Source organism: Ranitomeya imitator, chromosome 1 (assembly GCF_032444005.1).
Source record: "Ranitomeya imitator isolate aRanImi1 chromosome 1, aRanImi1.pri, whole genome shotgun sequence".
In the NCBI taxonomy this organism is placed as follows: Eukaryota; Metazoa; Chordata; class Amphibia; order Anura; family Dendrobatidae; genus Ranitomeya; species Ranitomeya imitator.
The window spans coordinates 9,046,216-9,070,714 of record NC_091282.1 but is presented as its reverse complement, the minus strand read 5'-3'; the positions used below and the strand labels follow the sequence as shown (position 1 = coordinate 9,070,714).

The following is a 24,499-nucleotide window of genomic DNA, read 5'->3' as shown; positions in this document are numbered from 1 at the left end:
AAAAGTTAAGTTGGACAACCAGTTGAATATTCATTATTACATATGCACTCACTTAAACCATCAACAAGTAGAGATTTCAAGAAGCTGCCACTTGACCGAGGACTAAGTAACAAAGATCAACTTGAGGACACAAAACAAAATGTTGAACTTTCTAAGTGTTCCAGAATTTATTTGAGAACTACAGGCAGCATTTATCACTTTGTGATCCTCACCAGTTCAAAAAAGCTGGAAAAGTTAAAAAAATACTTTGGAGGTGTGTCAGAAGAAAACCACTCTTGAAAAATAGGAAAATTTCTTCAGAAAAACTTAGGTCTTCAGAACAATCCTCTAGCAAAGGAAGAAGCAAGCAGTCATTTTTAACACATGACATGAAGACGTTTGGCAAAAAAAAATAATTTCAGTTGAAAAGCATGATACTGTTATGGGTGTGGTGCTCAACATATTTTTTTTTAAGACCACTTTAAATGTAATGTACAATTTTATATTTTTTTTACTATTAAAATTCAATATTGATTCATATTTTGGTAGTAAATTTTCTTCTTATATATGAAATTAATATTTAAGTTACCTTGATTTAGCCAGAAATTATAACTTTAACATGCGCGTTAAACTTCCCTTTTGATTCATCTACATTTTCTTTTTTTCTGTTTTTTTCCCCTACACCCTGACCTCACTGTAGAGAGAGATGATCTGCCCACAGTAACACGAAACCTATAGAGTAAAAAAGTAAAACTTTAAAGTGTTATTATCTCTTCATAAGAGAGACCTACCTCATTTGTGCATGTTTTCTTACCTGGGGAAGTTTCTCTAGGGGTTTGGCAAGAGGCATCGCCGGGGAATGCAGCAGGCAGGCCAGGAGTATCATGGTGAAGAATCCGGCTCTTCTAGTGCATCTACATTCTAACGCCGGGATCACACTGGCGAGTGCAATGCGAGAAACTCACACGAGTCTGTCGCATCAATACCCAGCACTGCCGCCGGCACTCGGGCCCGGAATGTGCGGTTGCATGTATTTCAATGAAGACGGAAATGTCATCCCGGGAACAATAGCAAACACTAGGGTTGAGCGACTTTTACTTTTATAGGATCAGGTCGGGTTTCACGAAACCTGACTTTTTCAAAAGTCGGGTCGAGTGAAATCGGCCGATCCTATAAAAAAGTCAGGGTCGGGGTCGGCCGAAACTCGAAACCCAATGCAGTGCATTGGGTTTCCAATGGTTCCCAGGGTCTGAAGGAGAGGAAACTCTCCTTCAGGCCCTGCGATCCATATTTAAGTGTAAAATAAAGAATTAAAATAAAAAATATTGCTATACTCACCCTCGGACGCGCCCTGGTACTAACCGGGAACCTTCCTTCCTTCGAATCAGCGCTTGCAGGACCTTGCGGTGACGTCGCGGCTTGTGATTGATCGCGCGACCGCCCATGTGACCGCTCACGCGACCAATCACAAGCGACGTCACCGCAAGGTCCTGCAAGCGCTGATTCTTAGGAAGGAAGGCTGCCGGAAAGAAGCAGGGCGCGTCCGAGTGTGAGTATATTCCTGGCAGCTTTCCTGGCAGCTTTCCTTCCTAAGAATCAGCGCTTGCAGGACCTTGCGGTGATGTCGCGGCTTGTGATTGGTCGCGGGAGCGGTCACATGGGTGGTCGCGCGACCAATCACAAGCCGCGACGTCACCGCAAGGTCCTGCGAGCACTGATTCGAAGGAAGAAAGGCTGCCGGTTAGTACCAGGGCGCGTCAGAGGGTAAGTATAGCGATATTTTTTATTTCAATTCTTTATTTTACACTTATATATGGATTCCGATACCGATTTCCGATATTGCAAACATATCAGAACTCGGGATCGGAATTCCGATACCAGATTCAGAAGATCGCCGACTTCATGGCCGACCCCACACAGAGGTCGAGTCGGGTTTCATGAAACCCGACTTTGCCAAAAGTCGGTGACTTCTGAAACTGGCCGACCCGTTTCGCTCAACCCTAGCAAACACATCTAGTTCCTGGAGCAACCAGGTCACCAATTGCTGGAAAATTGGCAGGAGCAGCTCTCACTCTGTGACCGTAGAATTATATGGTTTGTGTAAAGGTGGAGAATATGACCGAAGTGCCGGAAAAGTGATAAGAAAAAGATGTCTGTATGTTACAATTTCTAGAGAAATTGCACGGCAAGGAAGGACCTACCGACAATCTGCAAAGACTTTGAAGAGTTGGGGAAGAAAGTAAAGGAACTGGATGCACAGGTAGTTTTTTCTTCTATCCTTCCAGGAGACGGGCTTGGCACCAGGAGATGGAACAGGATCCTTGATGCAAACAACTGGCTAAGACGATGGTGCAGACAACAAGGATTCGGATTCCTGGACCACGGTGTGAATTACTTGTACGATGGACTCCTCGCCAGAGACGGATTACACCTCAACAAACCTGGGAAACACACATTCGCCAGAAGACTCGCTACACTCATCAGGAGGGCGTTAAACTAGAAGAAGAGGGGACGGGAAGAAAAACATTAGACTTGAACAAAGAAGATCCAGGAAAACATACTCAGAAGGGAGGTAAGAACATTTCTAAAACAATCCACAGCGAGGAGATTGGAACAAAACAAAATCCTCTAAACTGCATGCTCGCAAACGCCAGAAGCCTGACAAACAAGATGGAAGAACTAGAAGCAGAAATATCTACAGGTAACTTTGACATAGTGGGAATAACCGAGACATGGTTAGATGAAAGCTATGACTGGGCAGTTAACTTACAGGGTTACAGTCTGTTTAGAAAGGATCGTAAAAATCGGAGAGGAGGAGGGGTTTGTCTCTATGTAAAGTCTTGTCTAAAGTCCACTTTAAGGGAGGATATTAGCGAAGGAAATGAGGATGTCGAGTCCATATGGGTCGAAATTCATGGAGGGAAAAATGGTAACAAAATTCTCATTGGGGTCTGTTACAAACCCCCAAATATAACAGAAACCATGGAAAGTCTACTTCTAAAGCAGATAGATGAAGCTGCAACCCATAATGAGGTCCTGGTTATGGGGGACTTTAACTACCCGGATATTAACTGGGAAACAGAAACCTGTGAAACCCATAAAGGCAACAGGTTTCTGCTAATAACCAAGAAAAATTATCTTTCACAATTGGTGCAGAATCCAACCAGAGGAGCAGCACTTTTAGACCTAATACTATCTAATAGACCTGACAGAATAACAAATCTGCAGGTGGTCGGGCATCTAGGAAATAGCGACCACAATATTGTACAGTTTCACCTGTCTTTCACTAGGGGGACTTGTCAGGGAGTCACAAAAACACTGAACTTTAGGAAGGCAAAGTTTGAACAGCTTAGAGATGCCCTTAATCTGGTAGACTGGGACAATATCCTCAGAAATGAGAATACAGATAATAAATGGGAAATGTTTAAGAACATCCTAAATAGGCAGTGTAAGCGGTTTATACCTTGTGGGAATAAAAGGACTAGAAATAGGAAAAACCCAATGTGGCTAAACAAAGAAGTAAGACAGGCAATTAACAGTAAAAAGAAAGCATTTGCACTACTAAAGCAGGATGGCACCATTGAAGCTCTAAAAAACTATAGGGAGAAAAATACTTTATCTAAAAAACGAATTAAAGCTGCCAAAAAGGAAACAGAGAAGCACATTGCTAAGGAGAGTAAAACTAATCCCAAACTGTTCTTCAACTATATCAATAGTAAAAGAATAAAAACTGAAAATGTAGGCCCCTTAAAAAATAGTGAGGAAAGAATGGTTGTAGATGACGAGGAAAAAGCTAACATATTAAACACCTTCTTCTCCACGGTATTCACGGTGGAAAATGAAATGCTAGGTGAAATCCCAAGAAACAATGAAAACCCTATATTAAGGGTCACCAATCTAACCCAAGAAGAGGTGCGAAACCGGCTAAATAAGATTAAAATAGATAAATCTCCGGGTCCGGATGGCATACACCCACGAGTACTAAGAGAACTAAGTAATGTAATAGATAAACCATTATTTCTTATTTTTAGGGACTCTATAGCGACAGGGTCTGTTCCGCAGGATTGGCGCATAGCAAATGTGGTGCCAATATTCAAAAAGGGCTCTAAAAGTGAACCTGGAAATTATAGGCCAGTAAGTCTAACCTCTATTGTTGGTAAAATATTTGAAGGGTTTCTGAGGGATGTTATTCTGGATTATCTCAATGAGAATAACTGTTTAACTCCATATCAGCATGGGTTTATGAGAAATCGCTCCTGTCAAACCAATCTAATCAGTTTTTATGAAGAGGTAAGCTATAGGCTGGACCACGGTGAGTCATTGGACGTGGTATATCTCGATTTTTCCAAAGCGTTTGATACCGTGCCGCACAAGAGGTTGGTACACAAAATGAGAATGCTTGGTCTGGGGGAAAATGTGTGTAAATGGGTTAGTAACTGGCTTAGTGATAGAAAGCAGAGGGTGGTTATAAATGGTATAGTCTCTAACTGGGTCGCTGTGACCAGTGGGGTACCGCAGGGGTCAGTATTGGGACCTGTTCTCTTCAACATATTCATTAATGATCTGGTAGAAGGTTTACACAGTAAAATATCGATATTTGCAGATGATACAAAACTATGTAAAGCAGTTAATACAAGAGAAGATAGTATTCTGCTACAGATGGATCTGGATAAGTTGGAAACTTGGGCTGAAAGGTGGCAGATGAGGTTTAACAATGATAAATGTAAGGTTATACACATGGGAAGAAGGAATCAATGTCACCATTACACACTGAATGGGAAACCACTGGGTAAATCTGACAGGGAGAAGGACTTGGGGATCCTAGTTAATGATAAACTTACCTGGAGCAGCCAGTGCCAGGCAGCAGCTGCCAAGGCAAACAGGATCATGGGGTGCATTAAAAGAGGTCTGGATACACATGATGAGAGCATTATACTGCCTCTGTACAAATCCCTAGTTAGACCGCACATGGAGTACTGTGTCCAGTTTTGGGCACCGGTGCTCAGGAAGGATATAATGGAACTAGAGAGAGTACAAAGGAGGGCAACAAAATTACTAAAGGGGATGGGAGAACTACAATACCCAGATAGATTAGCGAAATTAGGATTATTTAGTCTAGAAAAAAGACGACTGAGAGGCGATCTAATAACCATGTATAAGTATATAAGGGGACAATACAAATATCTCGCTGAGGATCTGTTTATACCAAGGAAGGTGACGGGCACAAGGGGGCATTCTTTGCGTCTGGAGGAGAGAAGGTTTTTCCACCAACATAGAAGAGGATTCTTTACTGTTAGGGCAGTGAGAATCTGGAATTGCTTGCCTGAGGAGGTGGTGATGGCGAACTCAGTCGAGGGGTTCAAGAGAGGCCTGGATGTCTTCCTGGAGCAGAACAATATTGTATCATACAATTATTAGGTTCTGTAGAAGGACGTAGATCTGGGGATTTATTATGATGGAATATAGGCTGAACTGGATGGACAAATGTCTTTTTTCGGCCTTACTAACTATGTTACTATGTTACTATGTTAGAGATGAGTCATGGGTAGAACACGTGGACATAGTAGTCTGCGACAACAGGAAAATAAAAGGGACAGATAAAGACTAATTGATCAATATGGTGATATTATCATTATGGTTTACTGGATTGCACTTAGTTATATTCGCTCATCTCCAGTCGATATAAACATGCTGCCCCAATACATGTTTGTTTGTTTTGTAACATCTCACATTCATCATGCTCCGGCATCTGGAGAGTCACCAGGACATAATAAGCGACACTCAATTCATGGACAATAACTTCCCTGAAAATCAAATTCATGGGGAAATCCAAACCGGTAAGAGATGTTGAATTTTGCCCGATCTGACCCGTGCTATAAAACAATCCTATCATTTATTGTGCACGATGAATGCCGTATAAAGGGATAAGTTACAACCTGCTAACTTGCTGTTCTTCATCATCTTACCGCACTAAAATTGAAAAAATAATCATGTATCCCAATGCTTCACCAAAACAACTAGTCTGTTACACAAAAAACATGTCCTCATATAGATCTGTATTCAGTAAAATAAAAAGCAATGACTCTCACAATACGACTATAAAAAATAGTAATTTTTAGGTATGAACATAATGGTATCAGCACACTGAATCCAGTAAACATGTCCATTATTCTGCTGGATAAACTCCATAAAAATAACAAAACTATTTCACATTTGTAGATTTTTGTTTATGCCTCCTAACAAAAAAAAAACTAAAAGGTGACTATAAATTCATATATAAACAAAAAACAAAGTCTCAATCAGCGTTATCAGCAATAAAGAGAAAAATAAAGAAGATAAAGTTATCAGAACATGAGTGACCGAAAATAAAGATTTTTTTAATTTTTATTTTGCAAAAATAACAAAACATGTAAATATGGTGTGAATATGATTATATCGTCCACCAAATAAAGATAACACGACAGTTATACCCAACAGTGACTGGTGTTTAAAGAAAATATTAAAACAAATTCAGAATTTATGTCTTTAATTCATTTTGCCTCCTATAGAATGTAAATGTGATCAAAAAGTTGTACGTACAATAAACTGTTACCAGCAAAAGCTACAGATTTTCATGCAAAAATAAATCTTCATACAACTCCACTAACAGAAAATTGTAAAACTGTATAAAAAAGTGTTTAAGTGTATATTATAGAAAACATAAAAAACTTTTAAGATTACACAAATTTACAATCTCCATATTAGTACTGACCTACTCAATACAGTTACTGTTATTTTTGCAGCACAGCAGATAAGGTCGAGTATAAAATGCAAAAAATTAATGTTTTTTTTGTTTCCCTTCCAACAAAGTTATAATAAAATTGTGCTATAAGTTACATGTAAAAAAGTGATACAATTAACAAATACATCTGACACTTAAAAAAACCCTTTTACAGCTATATTGCCCCAAAAATAAGAAAGGTATGACAAATTTATCGTAACAAGTATCAAATAGTCTTCAATATAGGTCAAAACTGGCTCCAGTATATAATGCTTAAATGAAATAATGTAAAAAGCATTTTTCCACTAACTCACAAAACTAAATTAATAAACCATCCCCAAAATATAATGTGATAAATATACAAAATCAGCTCATCAAATATGGAAATTCTCCCATTGCACTAAAAACAAATTAGCAGAACCCGGTACATGACTTGCGCCCATAGCGGTGCCGTTTACTGGGTGGAAGACATGTAATAAAAAATAAAATGATTTGAGTCATAAAAAATTCCAATAATATTTAAAAAACAAACCTGTTTTGTGACTAAAAAACAGATCTGCTCATCTCTAGTCACGATATGGGTGGGAGAGGGTAACAGTGATACAAAATAAATGTATTTAGATGTATTTACATTGTTACATGATATGCATAGGTTTATATTAGATCTCTTGTGACTACAGGTAAATTTTCTTTACCCAAGTTAATAAAAATTCTACTTACCTCCGTATCTTCATGTCATTTTTCCAATTAGTGAGATGCTGATGCAATTATCCTTTATAGAAACTTCTTGATTGTGTCTTCTGTGACATACACACACCTTTTAAAGAAATGTCTTTCTCTAATATTTGCTCATTCACCAGTGTCAGTCTAATGTCACTGGATGCTTCTGTAATTAAATGTAAAAAAAGAAAAGAAGAAAAGGAGGTACCAGCTATGGAGATACTATGCTGATGTGACAGTAACATGGCAGATTCATTTCCAATAGATATAAAAACCATAAATTACTGAAGATCATAAAGAAAATTAACATCAATCAGCAATAAAAAGCTAACACATAATTTAAAATTTTCAATATTTTGTGAACTTGGATGGGATGGCCATGGGGGTGGCATTCACGCCAAATAATGATCAACCCAATACACCACTGTAATTTTGTACACCTTTAATATTGTTTAAAATATAGAGAGACACTGCTTCTAGATGTCTAATAGCATGTAAATGGAGATTGTTATAACCTCCATCAAATAATGAATTACACAGGCATATACAAGATGTACGAAGTATGGAACGCCTTACAGCATTATTAAATAACACAGTTGAGCACTTTGAAGCAAACACTGCACTTAACAGCCATTAACCAGGTAAACATGGCCGTGGCCCTAATAGATTTAATAATGCGATAATTGAGTAATTTAGAAGATTTGTCTTTTGACTTCATGAACCTCTCATGAAATAATACATTGAAAACCTTTCATTCTTTAGGTTACCTCATTACCAGCACAATGGTGGATGGTATCACTGGGCAGGACAGGTAGTTTCCATCCCTTATTGTTGTCTCAGCATTACAAAGAGGACTCTATGGTTCTCATTCACCATTCATATGCAAATTAAGTCCACAATAAAGCTAGCATGCCATCTTGGAGACTTTTCTCAGACATTTCTCTCACATGTGATACGTTTACTATTAAGATAGGATCTGAGGGACATTTTCAGGTTGGTTGAGCCGCACCCACAGGCCCCATTCATATGTAATCTCCCAGCATTCTCCCTCCAGAGACTTATGGAGGTCAGTTCATATGTAAATTGAGACAGTAAGTCTTGGCCAATGACAATGTCCGTCTCATTAACAACCCCCTGCTCTTCCCAGATATAACCGGTCTCCTCCTCTCAGTGACATCTACTCCACTCTGGAATTAGTGGTGATCAGTATTGGCCTCTGAGGAGCATCGAGCTGTAGACTTGTTGGTGGACAGGAGGAGCTCAGCATTGACTATCATCTCTTTCCATAGCAGCAGACATCTTCTATCTCCATCTATAAAGGTGAATATATGATAAGTATTGCACAGGATGTAGTAGACGGTATTACTGCAGATCTCTGGGGAATTATACAATGCCGGAACATCATTACAGTGACTGCACACTATTATACAACTGTGTATTTATAGCCAAAGTTTACACGTGGTGATCACAGTATGTTATTATGGGTCTGTACGAAGATTCATTCTATATTCAATACCATATCTCATTTCATTTTATTCAGAATGGCCGCCAACATCAAGGAAGCAAACAAGAACATGGCAAAACACCTTCTTCATCGTATATCAGAGACTTCCAAGGACCTGAAGATGATGGAAGTGACCGACCACTTTGAGCTTTTGCTAGAACTTGGCACTGGATCCTTTGGAAATGTACACATGGGAAAGCACAAACATTCAGGTGAGATGATGATGATGGATGATGACGATGAAGATGTTTGAGCCATCAGGGCGGTTTTAGATAAATGTGAAAGATGAAAGTGAAGGCTTCTTGTATCCTGACAAACTGTACTTGTTAACAGTAGTGATGAGCGAGAATACTCATTACTAGAGATTTCCTGAGCATGCTCTGGTGGTCTGCGAGTATTTCGGCTTGCTCGTAGATTTAGTTTATGATGACGCAGCTGCATGATTTGCGGCTGCTAGACAGCTTGAATACATGTGGGGGTTGCTTAACAAAGAGAGAATCCCCCACATGTATTAAAGCTGTCTAGCAGCCGCAAATCAAGCAGCTATGTCGATATAAACTAAATCTTTGAACATGCTGAAATACTTGGAGACCACCCGAGCATGCTCAGTAATTCTCGAGTAGCGAGTATACTTGGCCATCACTAGTTAACAGTATTTAGGTATGACTCTAGTTGTATCCTATCCACCACACGTGATGAGAATTCTGCACCTCTACCTTCTAATCTTGTGAATGTTCCTGTGAAAAGTGATTGATCAGGTTTTTGTATAGTTTTGACAGTATTATGGAGTATGATGGTCATACATATTAATAATTATAATGTTAATTCAACAGGACAGACCGTGGCAATAAAAATGATGTCAAAGAAGAAGACTCCAGAAGACAACTTCTTCCTGGAATATTGCATTTCACAAACCCTCAGTGGCCACCGGAACATCATCCTTACTCACGACATCTTCTTCCAGACCAGTAGGGATTTTGTGTTTGTTCAGGAAGTGGCACCGGCAGGAAATCTCCAGTCCATCATTAAACCTAAAGTAAGATCTTATGCTGCTGTTTTCCACTTTTACACATTCTAAACATTATTCATACTATCTTAGAAGAAATAGTGGTCTTATTGTAGATCTGATGTCTAACATCCCCCTATTTCTACAGAGATATAAACCTCATATTACGGGATGTAGAAGTATGGGACCCCATAATTAGGCAGGTTTAGGGTGGAGGAGAATGTGTGAGCTGGTAACATCCTCTATGTGAGAGACATTTACTTATTAGTGGAAATCTCACATAATTGAATATCACTAATGAAGAGCAGAGGAGAACTGATGATGGCAGGAATTATATCTATTAGTAGAAGATATCTACAAGTCCTCTGTCCCTTTATATCAGATACGTTTTCCTGTTCAGCTGTGTGATCTCCTCTGTTGTCTTTCTTAGGTCGGCATGCAGGAGGACATGTTGAAGCGCTGTGTTCCTCAGATCGCCAGTGCTCTGGACTTTATGCACAACAGAGGAATGGTTCATCGGGATATCAAGCCGAATAATATCCTTCTGATGGACACAGAATGTCACTGGATAAAGCTGGCAGACTTTGGCCTCACCAGGCTCCAGGGCACATATGTTCCTTTTGTGCCCTGGTATAAACCCTACTATGCCCCAGAGCACTGCTGCTTAAGACCAGGAGATCAGTTGTTGCTACATCCTAGTCTTGATGTCTGGGCTTTTGGTGTAGTTCTCTATGTTGCTCTTTTTGGACTCTTCCCTTGGCGTGGGGCAGTACGCGGTGATCAATATTATAAAGGGTTTGCCTGGTGGCAGGTGGGAAGGGATCTGTCAAAGGCTCCACAGAAATGGCAGAAAATTTCAGTGGAGGCCAGAGAAATGTTCTGGGAGCTGCTGGAAATAAATGCCGGGCAGAGAGGCTCGGCCATTGACATTCTGAAGTATATGCACCTGCCGTGGAGAGACGAGGCATCTTCAGAGACCAAAACAACCTGATATGACGAATTTATGACATAAAAACTGAAATATGATATTTATTTTTTTAATCATTAATGTCTACCAAGCAGACTGTGAAATATTGTAAATATATAAATAAATGAATAAAGCTGACTTGCATCTTAGTAATGAAGAATGTTTGTCTCGAGTAAAACAGAAAATTATATGTTATGGGTATAAGAATATGGGACGCTCCCAAAATATTTTAAGTCAGTTTTTACATAAAAGTAACATAGTAACATAGTAACATAGTTAGTAAGGCCGAAAAAAGACATTTGTCCATCCAGTTCAGCCTATATTCCATCATAATAAATACCCAGATCTACGTCCTTCTACAGAACCTAATAATTGTATGATACAATATTGTTCTGCTCCAGGAAGACATCCAGGCCTCTCTTGAACCCCTCGACTGAGTTCGCCATCACCACCTCCTCAGGCAAGCAATTCCAGATTCTCACTGCCCTAACAGTAAAGAATCCTCTTCTATGTTGGTGGAAAAACCTTCTCTCCTCCAGACGCAAAGAATGCCCCCTTGTGCCCGTCACCTTCCTTGGTATAAACAGATCCTCAGCGAGATATTTGTATTGTCCCCTTATATACTTATACATGGTTATTAGATCGCCCCTCAGTCGTCTTTTTTCTAGACTAAATAATCCTAATTTCGCTAATCTATCTGGGTATTGTAGTTCTCCCATCCCCTTTATTAATTTTGTTGCCCTCCTTTGTACTCTCTCTAGTTCCATTATATCCTTCCTGAGCACCGGTGCCCAAAACTGGACACAGTACTCCATGTGCGGTCTAACTAGGGATTTGTACAGAGGCAGTATAATGCTCTCATCATGTGTATCCAGACCTCTTTTAATGCACCCCATGATCCTGTTTGCCTTGGCAGCTGCTGCCTGGCACTGGCTGCTCCAGGTAAGTTTATCATTAACTAGGATCCCCAAGTCCTTCTCCCTGTCAGATTTACCCAGTGGTTTCCCGTTCAGTGTGTAATGGTGATATTGATTCCTTCTTCCCATGTGTATAACCTTACATTTATCATTGTTAAACCTCATCTGCCACCTTTCAGCCCAAGTTTCCAACTTATCCAGATCCATCTGTAGCAGAATACTATCTTCTCTTGTATTAACTGCTTTACATAGTTTTGTATCATCTGCAAATATCGATATTTTACTGTGTAAACCTTCTACCAGATCATTAATGAATATGTTGAAGAGAACAGGTCCCAATACTGACCCCTGCGGTACCCCACTGGTCACAGCGACCCAGTTAGAGACTATACCATTTATAACCACCCTCTGCTTTCTATCACTAAGCCAGTTACTAACCCATTTACACACATTTTCCCCCAGACCAAGCATTCTCATTTTGTGTACCAACCTCTTGTGCGGCACGGTATCAAACGCTTTGGAAAAATCGAGATATACCACGTCCAATGACTCACCGTGGTCCAGTCTATAGCTTACCTCTTCATAAAAACTGATTAGATTGGTTTGACAGGAGCGATTTCTCATAAACCCATGCTGATATGGAGTTAAACAGTTATTCTCATTGAGATAATCCAGAATAACATCCCTCAGAAACCCTTCAAATATTTTACCAACAATAGAGGTTAGACTTACTGGCCTATAATTTCCAGGTTCACTTTTAGAGCCCTTTTTGAATATTGGCACCACATTTGCTATGCGCCAATCCTGCGGAACAGACCCTGTCTCTATAGAGTCCCTAAAAATAAGAAATAATGGTTTATCTATTACATTACTTAGTTCTCTTAGTACTCGTGGGTGTATGCCATCCGGACCCGGAGATTTATCTATTTTAATCTTATTTAGCCGGTTTCGCACCTCTTCTTGGGTTAGATTGGTGACCCTTAATATAGGGTTTTCATTGTTTCTTGGGATTTCACCTAGCATTTCATTTTCCACCGTGAATACCGTGGAGAAGAAGGTGTTTAATATGTTAGCTTTTTCCTCGTCATCTACAACCATTCTTTCCTCACTATTTTTTAAGGGGCCTACATTTTCAGTTTTTATTCTTTTACTATTGATATAGTTGAAGAACAGTTTGGGATTAGTTTTACTCTCCTTAGCAATGTGCTTCTCTGTTTCCTTTTTGGCAGCTTTAATTAGTTTTTTAGATAAAGTATTTTTCTCCCTATAGTTTTTTAGAGCTTCAATGGTGCCATCCTGCTTTAGTAGTGCAAATGCTTTCTTTTTACTGTTAATTGCCTGTCTTACTTCTTTGTTTAGCCACATTGGGTTTTTCCTATTTCTAGTCCTTTTATTCCCACAAGGTATAAACCGCTTACACTGCCTATTTAGGATGTTCTTAAACATTTCCCATTTATTATCTGTATTCTCATTTCTGAGGATATTGTCCCAGTCTACCAGATTAAGGGCATCTCTAAGCTGTTCAAACTTTGCCTTCCTAAAGTTCAATGTTTTTGTGACTCCCTGACAAGTCCCCCTAGTGAAAGACAGGTGAAACTGCACAATATTGTGGTCGCTATTTCCTAAATGCCCAACCACCTGCAGATTTGTTATTCTGTCAGGTCTATTAGATAGTATTAGGTCTAAAAGTGCTGCTCCTCTGGTTGGATTCTGCACCAATTGTGAAAGATAATTTTTCTTGGTTATTAGCAGAAACCTGTTGCCTTTATGGGTTTCACAGGTTTCTGTTTCCCAGTTAATATCCGGGTAGTTAAAGTCCCCCATAACCAGGACCTCATTATGGGTTGCAGCTTCATCTATCTGCTTTAGAAGTAGACTTTCCATGCTTTCTGTTATATTTGGGGGTTTGTAACAGACCCCAATGAGAATTTTGTTACCATTTTTCCCTCCATGAATTTCAACCCATATGGACTCGACATCCTCATTCCCTTCGCTAATATCCTCCCTTAAAGTGGACTTTAGACAAGACTTTACATAGAGACAAACCCCTCCTCCTCTCTGATTTTTACGATCCTTTCTAAACAGACTGTAACCCTGTAAGTTAACTGCCCAGTCATAGCTTTCATCTAACCATGTCTCGGTTATTCCCACTATGTCAAAGTTACCTGTAGATATTTCTGCTTCTAGTTCTTCCATCTTGTTTGTCAGGCTTCTGGCGTTTGCGAGCATGCAGTTTAGAGGATTTTGTTTTGTTCCAATCTCCTCACTGTGGATTGTTTTAGAAATGTTCTTACCTCCCTTCTGAGTATGTTTTCCTGGGTCGTCTTTGTTCGAGTCTAATGTTTTTCTTCCCGTCCCCTCTTCTTCTAGTTTAACGCCCTCCTGATGAGTGTAGCGAGTCTTCTGGCGAATGTGTGTTTCCCAGGTTTGTTGAGGTGTAGTCCGTCTCTGGCGAGGAGTCCATCATACCAGTAATTCACACCGTGGTCCAGGAATCCAAATCCTTGTTGTCTGCACCATCGTCTTAGCCAGTTGTTTGCATCAAGGATCCTGTTCCATCTCCTGGTGCCATGCCCGTCTACTGGAAGGATAGAAGAAAAAACTACCTGTGCATCCAGTTCCTTTACTTTCTTCCCCAACTCTTCAAAGTCTTTGCAGATTGTCGGTAGGTCCTTCCTTGCCGTGTCATTGGTGCCAACATGTATCAGAAGAAATGGGTGGACGTCCTTGGAGCTGAAGAGCTTTGGTATCCTATCGGTCACATCCTTGATCATCGCACCTGGAAGGCAGCATACTTCTCTTGCAGTTATGTCCGGTCTGCAGATGGCTGCTTCTGTGCCTCTCAGTAGTGAGTCTCCCACCACCACCACTCTTCGTTGCTTCTTGGCTGTACTTTTTGCTGTCACTTGTTGCTGTGTGCCCTTTTCTTTTTTGCTTGCTGGTATTGCTTCATTCTTAGGTGTGCCATCTTCATCCTCTACAACGATTTGATATCGGTTCTTCAGTTGTGTGGTTGGTGATTTCTCCATGGTCTTCTTGCTTCTTTTGGTCACATGCTTCCACTCATCTGCTTTTGGAGGTTCTCTGACACTTTTTGCACCTTCTGTGACCAGTAGAGATGCTTCTGTTCTGTCTAGAAAGTCTTCATTCTCTTTGATGAGTTTCAAAGTTGCTATTCTTTCTTCCAGACCCCGCACCTTTTCTTCTAAAAGGGCCACTAGTCTACACTTCTGACAGGTGAAATTGGATTCTTCTTCTGGTCGATCTGTGAACATGTAGCACATGCTGCAGCTCACCATGTAGGTTGTCACATCTGCCATGTTGCTCCTAGATCCTGCTGACTTGCTGTGTGTTTTCCTTCTTGTGTAATCTACTCAGCCAAGCTCTCTTGCAATAATGTCCTACAGGCAAAAATTCGCACTTTGAAGTGCCTGAGCACACACCCATCCAACGACTGCAGCAACTTTCTGTTCCTTTGCGTCTTACCTTGAGAGATAAAATTTGGCAGCCACATCCTGGGGATTTGGTAAGAGCTGTCCCTCCATATACTTGTTACATTCCTATGCCATTGGGGTCCACGTTCCTGATAACACCCATTCTGGCAAGGATCTGACACTGCTCTCAACTGCTTTTCTATTCTTAACAAACTTATTCAATTTTGCAAATATTTTTATTCAAAACAATCCCACTTCTGACACCACTTTGTTTTTTAATGGGTTCAAATGATTGTAATGAATAAGAAAATGTTCACACATGAATTGAATAAACTAAAATGAATTTACTTTATAAATGATAAGATTAAACAATAAAGTAAAATAAATACATGTGCACCATAACAAGCAGCATTCATACATTACATTATTATGGTAGAAGTCCATTAGTCTGTATTCATTTCCATCTCTCTCCTCATCTCTCTGTGTCTGTCTCCCTCCCCAAGTCTTCAGTCTTCTCTCTTATATGTTAAAACTCTCCATTGAATCTTCTCTAAAGGCTTTGATCCTCCATGGTATGTCTATTAGAAACTTAACATATGTGTAAGGAAACTATTAAAATAGTATATAATGGCACAAGAGTGCATGCAGTGCCGCACTGACGGACGCCACTAACCACCCAGGCTTGGGTAAGGAAAGCGCAGAGGAAGCGCACGGCGCTGTACAGGCGGTCACAGCAACTAGACGCTGTTATGTGTGTAACGTGCTGTTGGATAAGTCGGGCGCTAGATAGCAAACATACACCTTCCGCGAACAGTCATCCAATAGGGAGGGTATTTAAAGAGCGACTTTCACTCACAACACACACACATATTATCAAGACAATACTAGCGCATGGCCGTGCGGTCATGCGCAGTTTATATAGTTGCAGCACAGGAAGCTGCTACCGAAGTTTTGCCCTTTCAGGACCTTCCTGGAGGACCAATGGAATGTGCTGCAGTACCTGAGCATGTGACCCTCGATCTCCAACGGGAGATCTTGCCCTGGGCATGCTCAGTGTTAGGACTGGCGGAACGCACCAAGACAGATGATATAGATGCGTTCGCAGTCCGGGGTCCACCGTGCAGGTGAAAACCTGCTGCTAGCAATTTGCAGACTATATGGCGGTACACTAAAGTATACACGCGTGGGTTAACCTCACCCAGCGTGAAAGAAGCAATCCTGTTAAGTCACAGGACCGCGGTACCGCACCTAAAGCGTGAGCAAGTAGTCAGCGAACTCAACCCCAACTAGGATTGAAGTCCGATTAGACCCTTGCTGGCACAACGCCGCAACTGGTTGTGTAAGGAAACTGAAAAACAATATTAAGGCAGAAGAGTGCATGCGGTGCCGCACTGACGAACGCCACTAACCACCCAGGCTTGGGTAAGGAAAGCACAGAGGAAGTGCACGGCGCCGTACTGGCGGTCACAGCAACTGGACGCTGTAATGTGTGATTAGTGCTGTAGGATAAGTCGGGCGCTAGATAGCAACCATACACCTTCCGCGAACAGACATTCAATAGGGTAGGGGTATCCAAGGACGACTTGCACTCACAACATACACACATTAACAATTGTAAGACAATACTAGCGCATGGCCGTGCGGTCATGCGCAGTTTATATAGTTGCAGCACAGGAAGTGGCTACAGCACTTTTGCCCTTCCAAGACCTGCCAAGAGGACCAATGGAATGTGCTGCAGAGCCTGAGCACATGACCCTCGATCTCCAACGGGAGATCTTACCCTGGGCATGCTCAGTACGTGCAGACAAGGACTTAGTCCCAGAGAAGTCCGCTCGCTGCTGACCAGCACTGACTTTAATGGCAGAGACTGGAGAAGCAGCAGTAACTCTCAGAGCAGAGTGAGAATGAGCAAGACGCTGGGACCGACGTCTTTGCTGAGCAGACTCCACTGCGGCTGGACAAGAATGGGAGACCGCAGCGGAGGTGGCTCGAGATTCCCCCTGTGCAGAAGCGGGAACTCGACCCCTAACACTCAGTGTGTGAAAATAAGGACTTAGTCCCAGAGAAGCCTGCTCGCCGCAGATCAGTGCAGAGTACAACAGGAGAGCCAGAAAAGGCAGTAGTAACCCTCTGCACAGAATCAGTCCCAGCAAGACGCTGGGAGCGACGCCTCCACTGAGCAGAGCCAACTGCGGCCGAAGCAGAATGGGAGACTGCAGCAGACACGGATCGAGATTCCCCCTGTGCAGGATAAGGAAAGGATAAGGAATGCAGCAGAGGAAACTCGACTCCTAACATACTGGACATACACTATGGAGCATCTTATGGGGCTATCAACCATAATGGAGCAGTGTACGGGGGCATATAATACTATGGAGCAATCGGAGAGGAGGAGGGGTTTGTCTCTATGTAAAGTCTTGTCTAAAGTCCACTTTAAGGGAGGATATTAGCGAAGGGAATGAGGATGTCGAGCACATATGGGTCGAAATTCATGGAGGGAAAAATGGTAACAAAATTCTCATTGGGGTCTGTTACAAACCCCCAAATATAACAGAAAGCATGGAAAGTCTACTTCTGAAGCAGATAGATGAAGCTGCAACCCATAATGAGGTCCTGGTTATGGGGGACTTTAACTACCCGGATATTAACTGGGAAACAGAAACCTGTGAAACCCATAAAGGCAACAGGTTTCTGCTAATAACCAAGAAAAATTGTCTTTCACAATTGGTGCAGAATCCAACCAGAGGAGCAGCACTTTTAGACCTAATACTATCTAATAGACCTGACAGAATAACAAATCTGCAGGTGGTCGGGCATCTAGGAAATAGCGACCACAATATTGTACAGTGTCACCTGTCTTTCACTAAGGGGACTTGTCAGGGAGTTCCAAAAACACTGAACTTTAGGAAGGCAAAGTTTGAACAGCTTAGAGATGCCCTTAATCTGGTAGACTGGGACAATATCCTCAGAAATAAGAATACAGATAATAAATGGAAAATGTTTAAGAACATCCTAAATAGGCAGTGTAAGCGGTTTATACCTTGTGGGAATAAAAGGACTAGAAATAGGAAAAACCCAATATGGCTAAACAAAGAAGTAAGACAGGCAATTAACAGTAAAAAGAAAGCATTTGCACTACTAAAGCAGGATGGCACCATTGAAGCTCTAAAAAACTATAGGGAGAAAAATACTTTATCTAAAAAACGAATTAAAGCTGCCAAAAAGGAAACAGAGAAGCACATTGCTAAGGAGAGTAAAACTAATCCCAAACTGTTCTTCAACTATATCAATAGTAAAAGAATAAAAACTGAAAATGTAGGCCCCTTAAAAAATAGTGAGGAAAGAATGGTTGTAGATGACGAGGAAAAAGCTAACATATTAAACACCTTCTTCTCCACGGTATTCACGGTGGAAAATGAAATGCTAGGTGAAATCCCAAGAAACAATGAAAACCCTATATTAAGGGTCACCAATAGTGTTGAGCGATACCTTCCGATATCGGAAAGTATCGGTATCGGATTGGATCGGCCGATATTCAAAAAATATCGGATATCGCCGATACCGATACCCGATCCCAATGCAAGTCAATGAGACCAAAATATCGGAATTAAAATAAACCCTTTCTTTCCTTGTAGGTTCATTCTACATGAAGGAAAACAACAAAGAATAATGCCGGATGTATTTGGGGAGGTGGCGGAGACATTAAAGTCATAGAGGTTTAGCGCAATCAAATAGAATAGCCTTTTTTTTTTTTTTTTAAAGACGTTCGTAGTGACAAAGATATTGACTATGTAATTTTTTTTTTATTTTGTCAGATCTTGATGTTTCACTATTCCACGCCCTTCCCCTTTTTTGTTTTTACTTTTCCCACACTTTCATCTTCATCATCATCAGCATCTTTGACATCAACTTTCTTCACCTTATTCATCTTCTTCTTCATCTTCTACCTATTTTTTTTTATTACATTCTTCATATTCATTTTATTCAACTATTATTATTCTTCCTATTCTACATATTCATTTTCTTCAACTATTATTATTCTTCCTATTCTACTTCTTCATCATATTCTCATTTGTGACAGGCATTCCCGTAGTTGTTATCTATAAAAGTTTGAAGATTACACCTTCCGTTCTGCCAGTCACAAAAGTTACATTTGTCCGCGTTCAGTTTGGCCTGCAGCATCAGGCTTTATCCAGGGGCACCACGAGGAGGAACGGACTCACCCCCATACACTACTTAGTCTTCTTCTGCATATAATTTAGATAATATCTTTTGCTCTGATATTAAGTGTTATGCTTAATGTTCTTCTGCTCTTTGTTCTGCAGCCTCTTGTTCTTCTGCTTCTCGGTCTTCCATGTCGTCATCTCCAGGGTCGTCGTCTCCAGGGTCGTCGTCTCCGCCGTCGTCGTCTCCGCCGTCGTCGTCGTCATCGGGGAGGTCTTCCGGGTCGTCGACTTTAGGGTCTTCAACTTGGAAATGTAGCAGAAGGTACAAGAAGGCTGAGAAAATGCCAAGAACCAGCTGATGGAACTGGAACTCGGATGGCTATCCGAAGGTTCAAGAGCCTATGGAACTACCGAGGACCAGCTGACGTTACTGGAACCCGGTTACTAAGCAGGAGGTACCCGTGCTAAAAAGCACTACCAAGGACCGCCTGATGTTGGCGGAACTCGGATACCCAGAAGGAGGACATAAGCCAAAGGCTCTGCACGGAACCAGCTGACGTTACTGGAACCAGGATGGGGAGCAGAAGGTACAAGAGCAAAAGACACTGCCGAGAACCAGCTGACGGTACTGGAACCAGGATGGGGAGCAGAAGGTACAAGAGCAAAAGACACTGCCGAGAACCCGCTGACGGTACTGGAACCGGGATGGGTAGCCGAAGGTCCAAGAGCCAATGGAACTACCGAGGACCAGCTGACGTTACTGGAACCCGGTTACTAAGCAGGAGGTACCCGTGCTAAAAAGCACTACCAAGGACCACCTGACGTTGGTGGAACTTGGATACCAGAAGGAGGCACCTAAGCCAAAGGCTCTGCCCGGAACCAGCTGACGGTACTGGAACCAGGATGGGGAGCAGAAGGTACAAGAGCAAAAGACACTGCCGAGAACCAGCTGACGGTGCTGGAACCAGGATGTGGACAAGAAGGTCCACAGGAGAGGAGAGAACAGCTAGGCCTCGAGGCAGCCGCAGTTACCGAACCCCAACAGTCCTACAGGGGGAGCTTGGCCTACTGGCACTACAGAACCAGCCTTGACTACCAATTCACGCAGCCCACATAGGAAGCTCCTAAACTGGAGGCACCCTGGAGTTGGCTAACTCGACCGCAACACGACGGGGCAACGCATAGGTGTCTCAGTGAGTTTGATAGTACCCGGAAACAGCTGACGGTGCTGGAACCAGGCTGGGCACGAGGGAGTACCCGTGACAAAAACACTGCCGAGAACCAGCTGGCGGTGCTGGAACCCGGATGCGTGGCCCCAGTGTGCAATAGCCAATGGCACGACCGAGGACCAGCTGACGGTGCTGGAACCCGGTTACTAAGCTGTAGGTGCCCGCGCTTAAAAGCACTACCAAGGACCGCCTGGCGTTGGCGGAACTCGGATACCCAGGAGGAGGCACCTAAGCCAAAGGCTCGGCCCGGAACCAGCTGACGGTGCTGGAACCAGGTGGTGGACCACAAGGTCCACAGGAGAGGGGAGAACAGCTAGGCCGCGAGGCAGCCGCAGTTACCGAACCCCAACAGTCCTACAGGGGGAGCTTGGCCTACTGGCACTACAGAACCAGCCTTGACTACCAATTCACGCAGCCCACATAGGAAGCTCCTAAACTGGAGGCACCCTGGAGTTGGCTAACTCGACCGCAACACGACGGGGCAACGCATAGGTGTCTCAGTGAGTTTGACAGTACCCGGAAACAGCTGATGGTGCTGGAACCAGGCTGGGCACGAGGGAGTACCCATGACAAAAACACTGCCGAGAACCAGCTGGCGGTGTTGGAACCCGGATGCGTGGCCCCAGTGTGCAAGAGCCAATGGCATGACCGAGGACCAGCTGACGGTGCTGGAACCCGGTTACTAAGCTGTAGGTGCCTGCGCTTAAAAGCACTACCAAGGACCGCCTGGCGTTGGCGGAACTCGGATACCCAGGAGGAGGCACCTAAGCCAAAGGCTCAGCCCGGAACCAGCTGACGGTGCTGGAACCAGGTGGTGGACCACAAGGTCCACAGGAGAGGGGAGAACAGCTAGGCCGCGAGGCAGCCACAGTTACCGAACCCCAACAGTCCTACAGGGGGAGCTTGGCCTACTGGCACTACAGAACCAGCCTTGACTACCAATTCACGCAGCCCACATAGGAAGCTCCTAAACTGGAGGCACCCTGGAGTTGGCTAACTCGACCGCAACACGACGGGGCAACGCATAGGTGTCTCAGTGAGTTTGACAGTACCCGGAAACAGCTGACGGTGCTGGAACCAGGCTGGGCACGAGGGAGTACCCATGACAAAAACACTGCCGAGAACCAGCTGGCGGTGCTGGAACCCGGATGCGTGGCCCCAGTGTGCAAGAGCCAATGGCACGACCGAGGACCAGCTGACGGTGCTGGAACCCGGTTACTAAGCTGTAGGTGCCCGCGCTTAAAAGCACTACCAAGGACCGCCTGGCGTTGGCGGAACTCGGATACCCAGGAGGAGGCACCTAAGCCAAAGGCTCGGCCCGGAACCAGCTGACAGTGCTGGAACCAGGTGGTGGACCCGAAGGTCCACAGTAGAGGGGAGAACAGCTAGGCCGCGAGGCAGCCGCAGTTACCGAACCCCAACAGTCCTACAGGGGGAGCTTGGCCTACTGGCACTACAGAACCAGCCTTGACTACCAATTCAAGCAGCCCACATAGGAAGCTCCTAAACTGGAGGCACCATGGAGTTGGCTAACTCGACCGCAACACGACGGGGCAACACATAGGTGTCTCAGTGAGTTTGACAGTACCCGGAAACAGCTGACGGTGCTGGAACCAGGCTGGGCACGAGGGAGTACCCGTGACAAAAACACTGCCGAGAACCAGCTGGCGGTGCTGGAACCCGGATGCGTGGCCCCAGTGTGCAAGAGCCAATGGCATGACCGAGGACCAGCTGACGGTGCTGGAACCCGGTTACTAAGCTGTAGGTGCCTGCGCTTAAAAGCACTACCAAGGACCGCCTGGCGTTGGCGGAACTCGGATACCCAGGAGGAGGCACCTAAGCCAAAGGCTCAGCCCGGAACCAGCTGACGGTGCTGGAACCAGGTGGTGGACCACAAGGTCCACAGGAGAGGGGAGAACAGCTAGGCCGCGAGGCAGCCACAGTTACCGAACCCCAACAGTCCTACAGGGGGAGCTTGGCCTACTGGCACTACAGAACCAGCCTTGACTACCAATTCACGCAGCCCACATAGGAAGCTCCTAAACTGGAGGCACCCTGGAGTTGGCTAACTCGACCGCAACACGACGGGGCAACGCATAAGTGTCTCAGTGAGTTTGACAGTACCCGGAAACAACTGACGGTGCTGGAACCAGGCTGGGCACGTGGGAGTACCCGTGTCAAAAACACTGCCGAGAACCAGCTGGCGGTGCTGGAACCCGGATGCGTGGCCCCAGTGTGCAAGAGCCAATGGCACGACCGAGGACCAGCTGACGGTGCTGGAACCCGGTTACTAAGCTGTAGGTGCCCGCGCTTAAAAGCACTACCAAGGACCGCCTGGCGTTGGCGGAACTCGGATACCCAGGAGGAGGCACCTAAGCTAAAGGCTCGGCCCGGAACCAGCTGACGGTGCTGGAACCAGGTGGTGGACCACAAGGTCCACAGGAGAGGGGAGAACAACTAGGCCGCGAGGCAGCCGCAGTTACCGAACCCCAACAGTCCTACAGGGGGAGCTTGGCCTACTGGCACTACAGAACCAGCCTTGACTACCAATTCACGCAGCCCACATAGGAAGCTCCTAAACTGGAGGCACCCTGGAGTTGGCTAACTCGACCGCAACACGACGGGGCAACGCATAAGTGTCTCAGTGAGTTTGACAGTACCCGGAAACAACTGACGGTGCTGGAACCAGGCTGGGCACGTGGGAGTACCCGTGTCAAAAACACTGCCGAGAACCAGCTGGCGGTGCTGGAACCCGGATGCGTGGCCCCAGTGTGCAAGAACCAATGGCACAACCGAGGACCAGCTGACGGTGCTGGAACCCGGTTACTAAGCTGTAGGTGCCCGCGCTTAAAAGCACTACCAAGGACCGCCTGGCGTTGGCGGAACTCGGATACACAGGAGGAGGCACCTAAGCTAAAGGCTCGGCCCGGAACCAGCTGACGGTGCTGGAACCAGGTGGTGGACCACAAGGTCCACAGGAGAGGGGAGAACAGCTAGGCCGCGAGGCAGCCGCAGTTACCGAACCCCAACAGTCCTACAGGGGGAGCTTGGCCTACTGGCACTACAGAACCAGTCTTGACTACCAATTCACGCAGCCCACATAGGAAGCTCCTAAACTGGAGGCACCCTGGAGTTGGCTAACTCGACCGCAACACGACAGGGCAACACATAGGTGTCTCAGTGAGTTTGACAGTACCCGGAAACAGCTGACGGTGCTGGAACCAGGCTGGGCACGAGGGAGTACCCGTGACAAAAACACTGCCGAGAACCAGCTGGCGGTGCTGGAACCCGGATGCGTGGCCCCAGTGTGCAAGAGCCAATGGCATGACCGAGGACCAGCTGACGGTGCTGGAACCCGGTTACTAAGCTGTAGGTGCCCGCGCTTAAAAGCACTACCAAGGACCGCCTGGCGTTGGCGGAACTCGGATACCCAGGAGGAGGCACCTAAGCCAAAGGCTCAGCCCGGAACCAGCTGACGGTGCTGGAACCAGGTGGTGGACCACAAGGTCCACAGGAGAGGGGAGAACAGCTAGGCCGCGAGGCAGCCACAGTTACCGAACCCCAACAGTCCTACAGGGGGAGCTTGGCCTACTGGCACTACAGAACCAGCCTTGACTACCAATTCACGCAGCCCACATAGGAAGCTCCTAAACTGGAGGCACCCTGGAGTTGGCTAACTCGACCGCAACACGACGGGGCAACGCATAGGTGTCTCAGTGAGTTTGACAGTACCCGGAAACAGCTGACGGTGCTGGAACCAGGCTGGGCACGAGGGAGTACCCATGACAAAAACACTGCCGAGAACCAGCTGGCGGTG

General features: G+C 44.4%; 1 protein-coding gene across 1 annotated transcript; it reads left to right on the top strand.

Annotated features, from left to right (window-relative positions):
• The first annotated feature begins 5,716 nt into the window (after positions 1-5,716).
• Positions 5,717-10,960, top strand: LOC138657885 (serine/threonine-protein kinase SBK1-like). The gene is made up of 5 exons (XM_069745498.1): positions 5,717-5,816; positions 8,222-8,270; positions 9,000-9,175; positions 9,797-9,999; positions 10,400-10,960. Exons 1-5 carry the CDS (start codon positions 5,717-5,719, stop codon positions 10,958-10,960), a joined length of 1,089 nt encoding a protein of 362 aa, XP_069601599.1.
• The last annotated feature ends 13,539 nt before the right edge of the window (positions 10,961-24,499 follow it).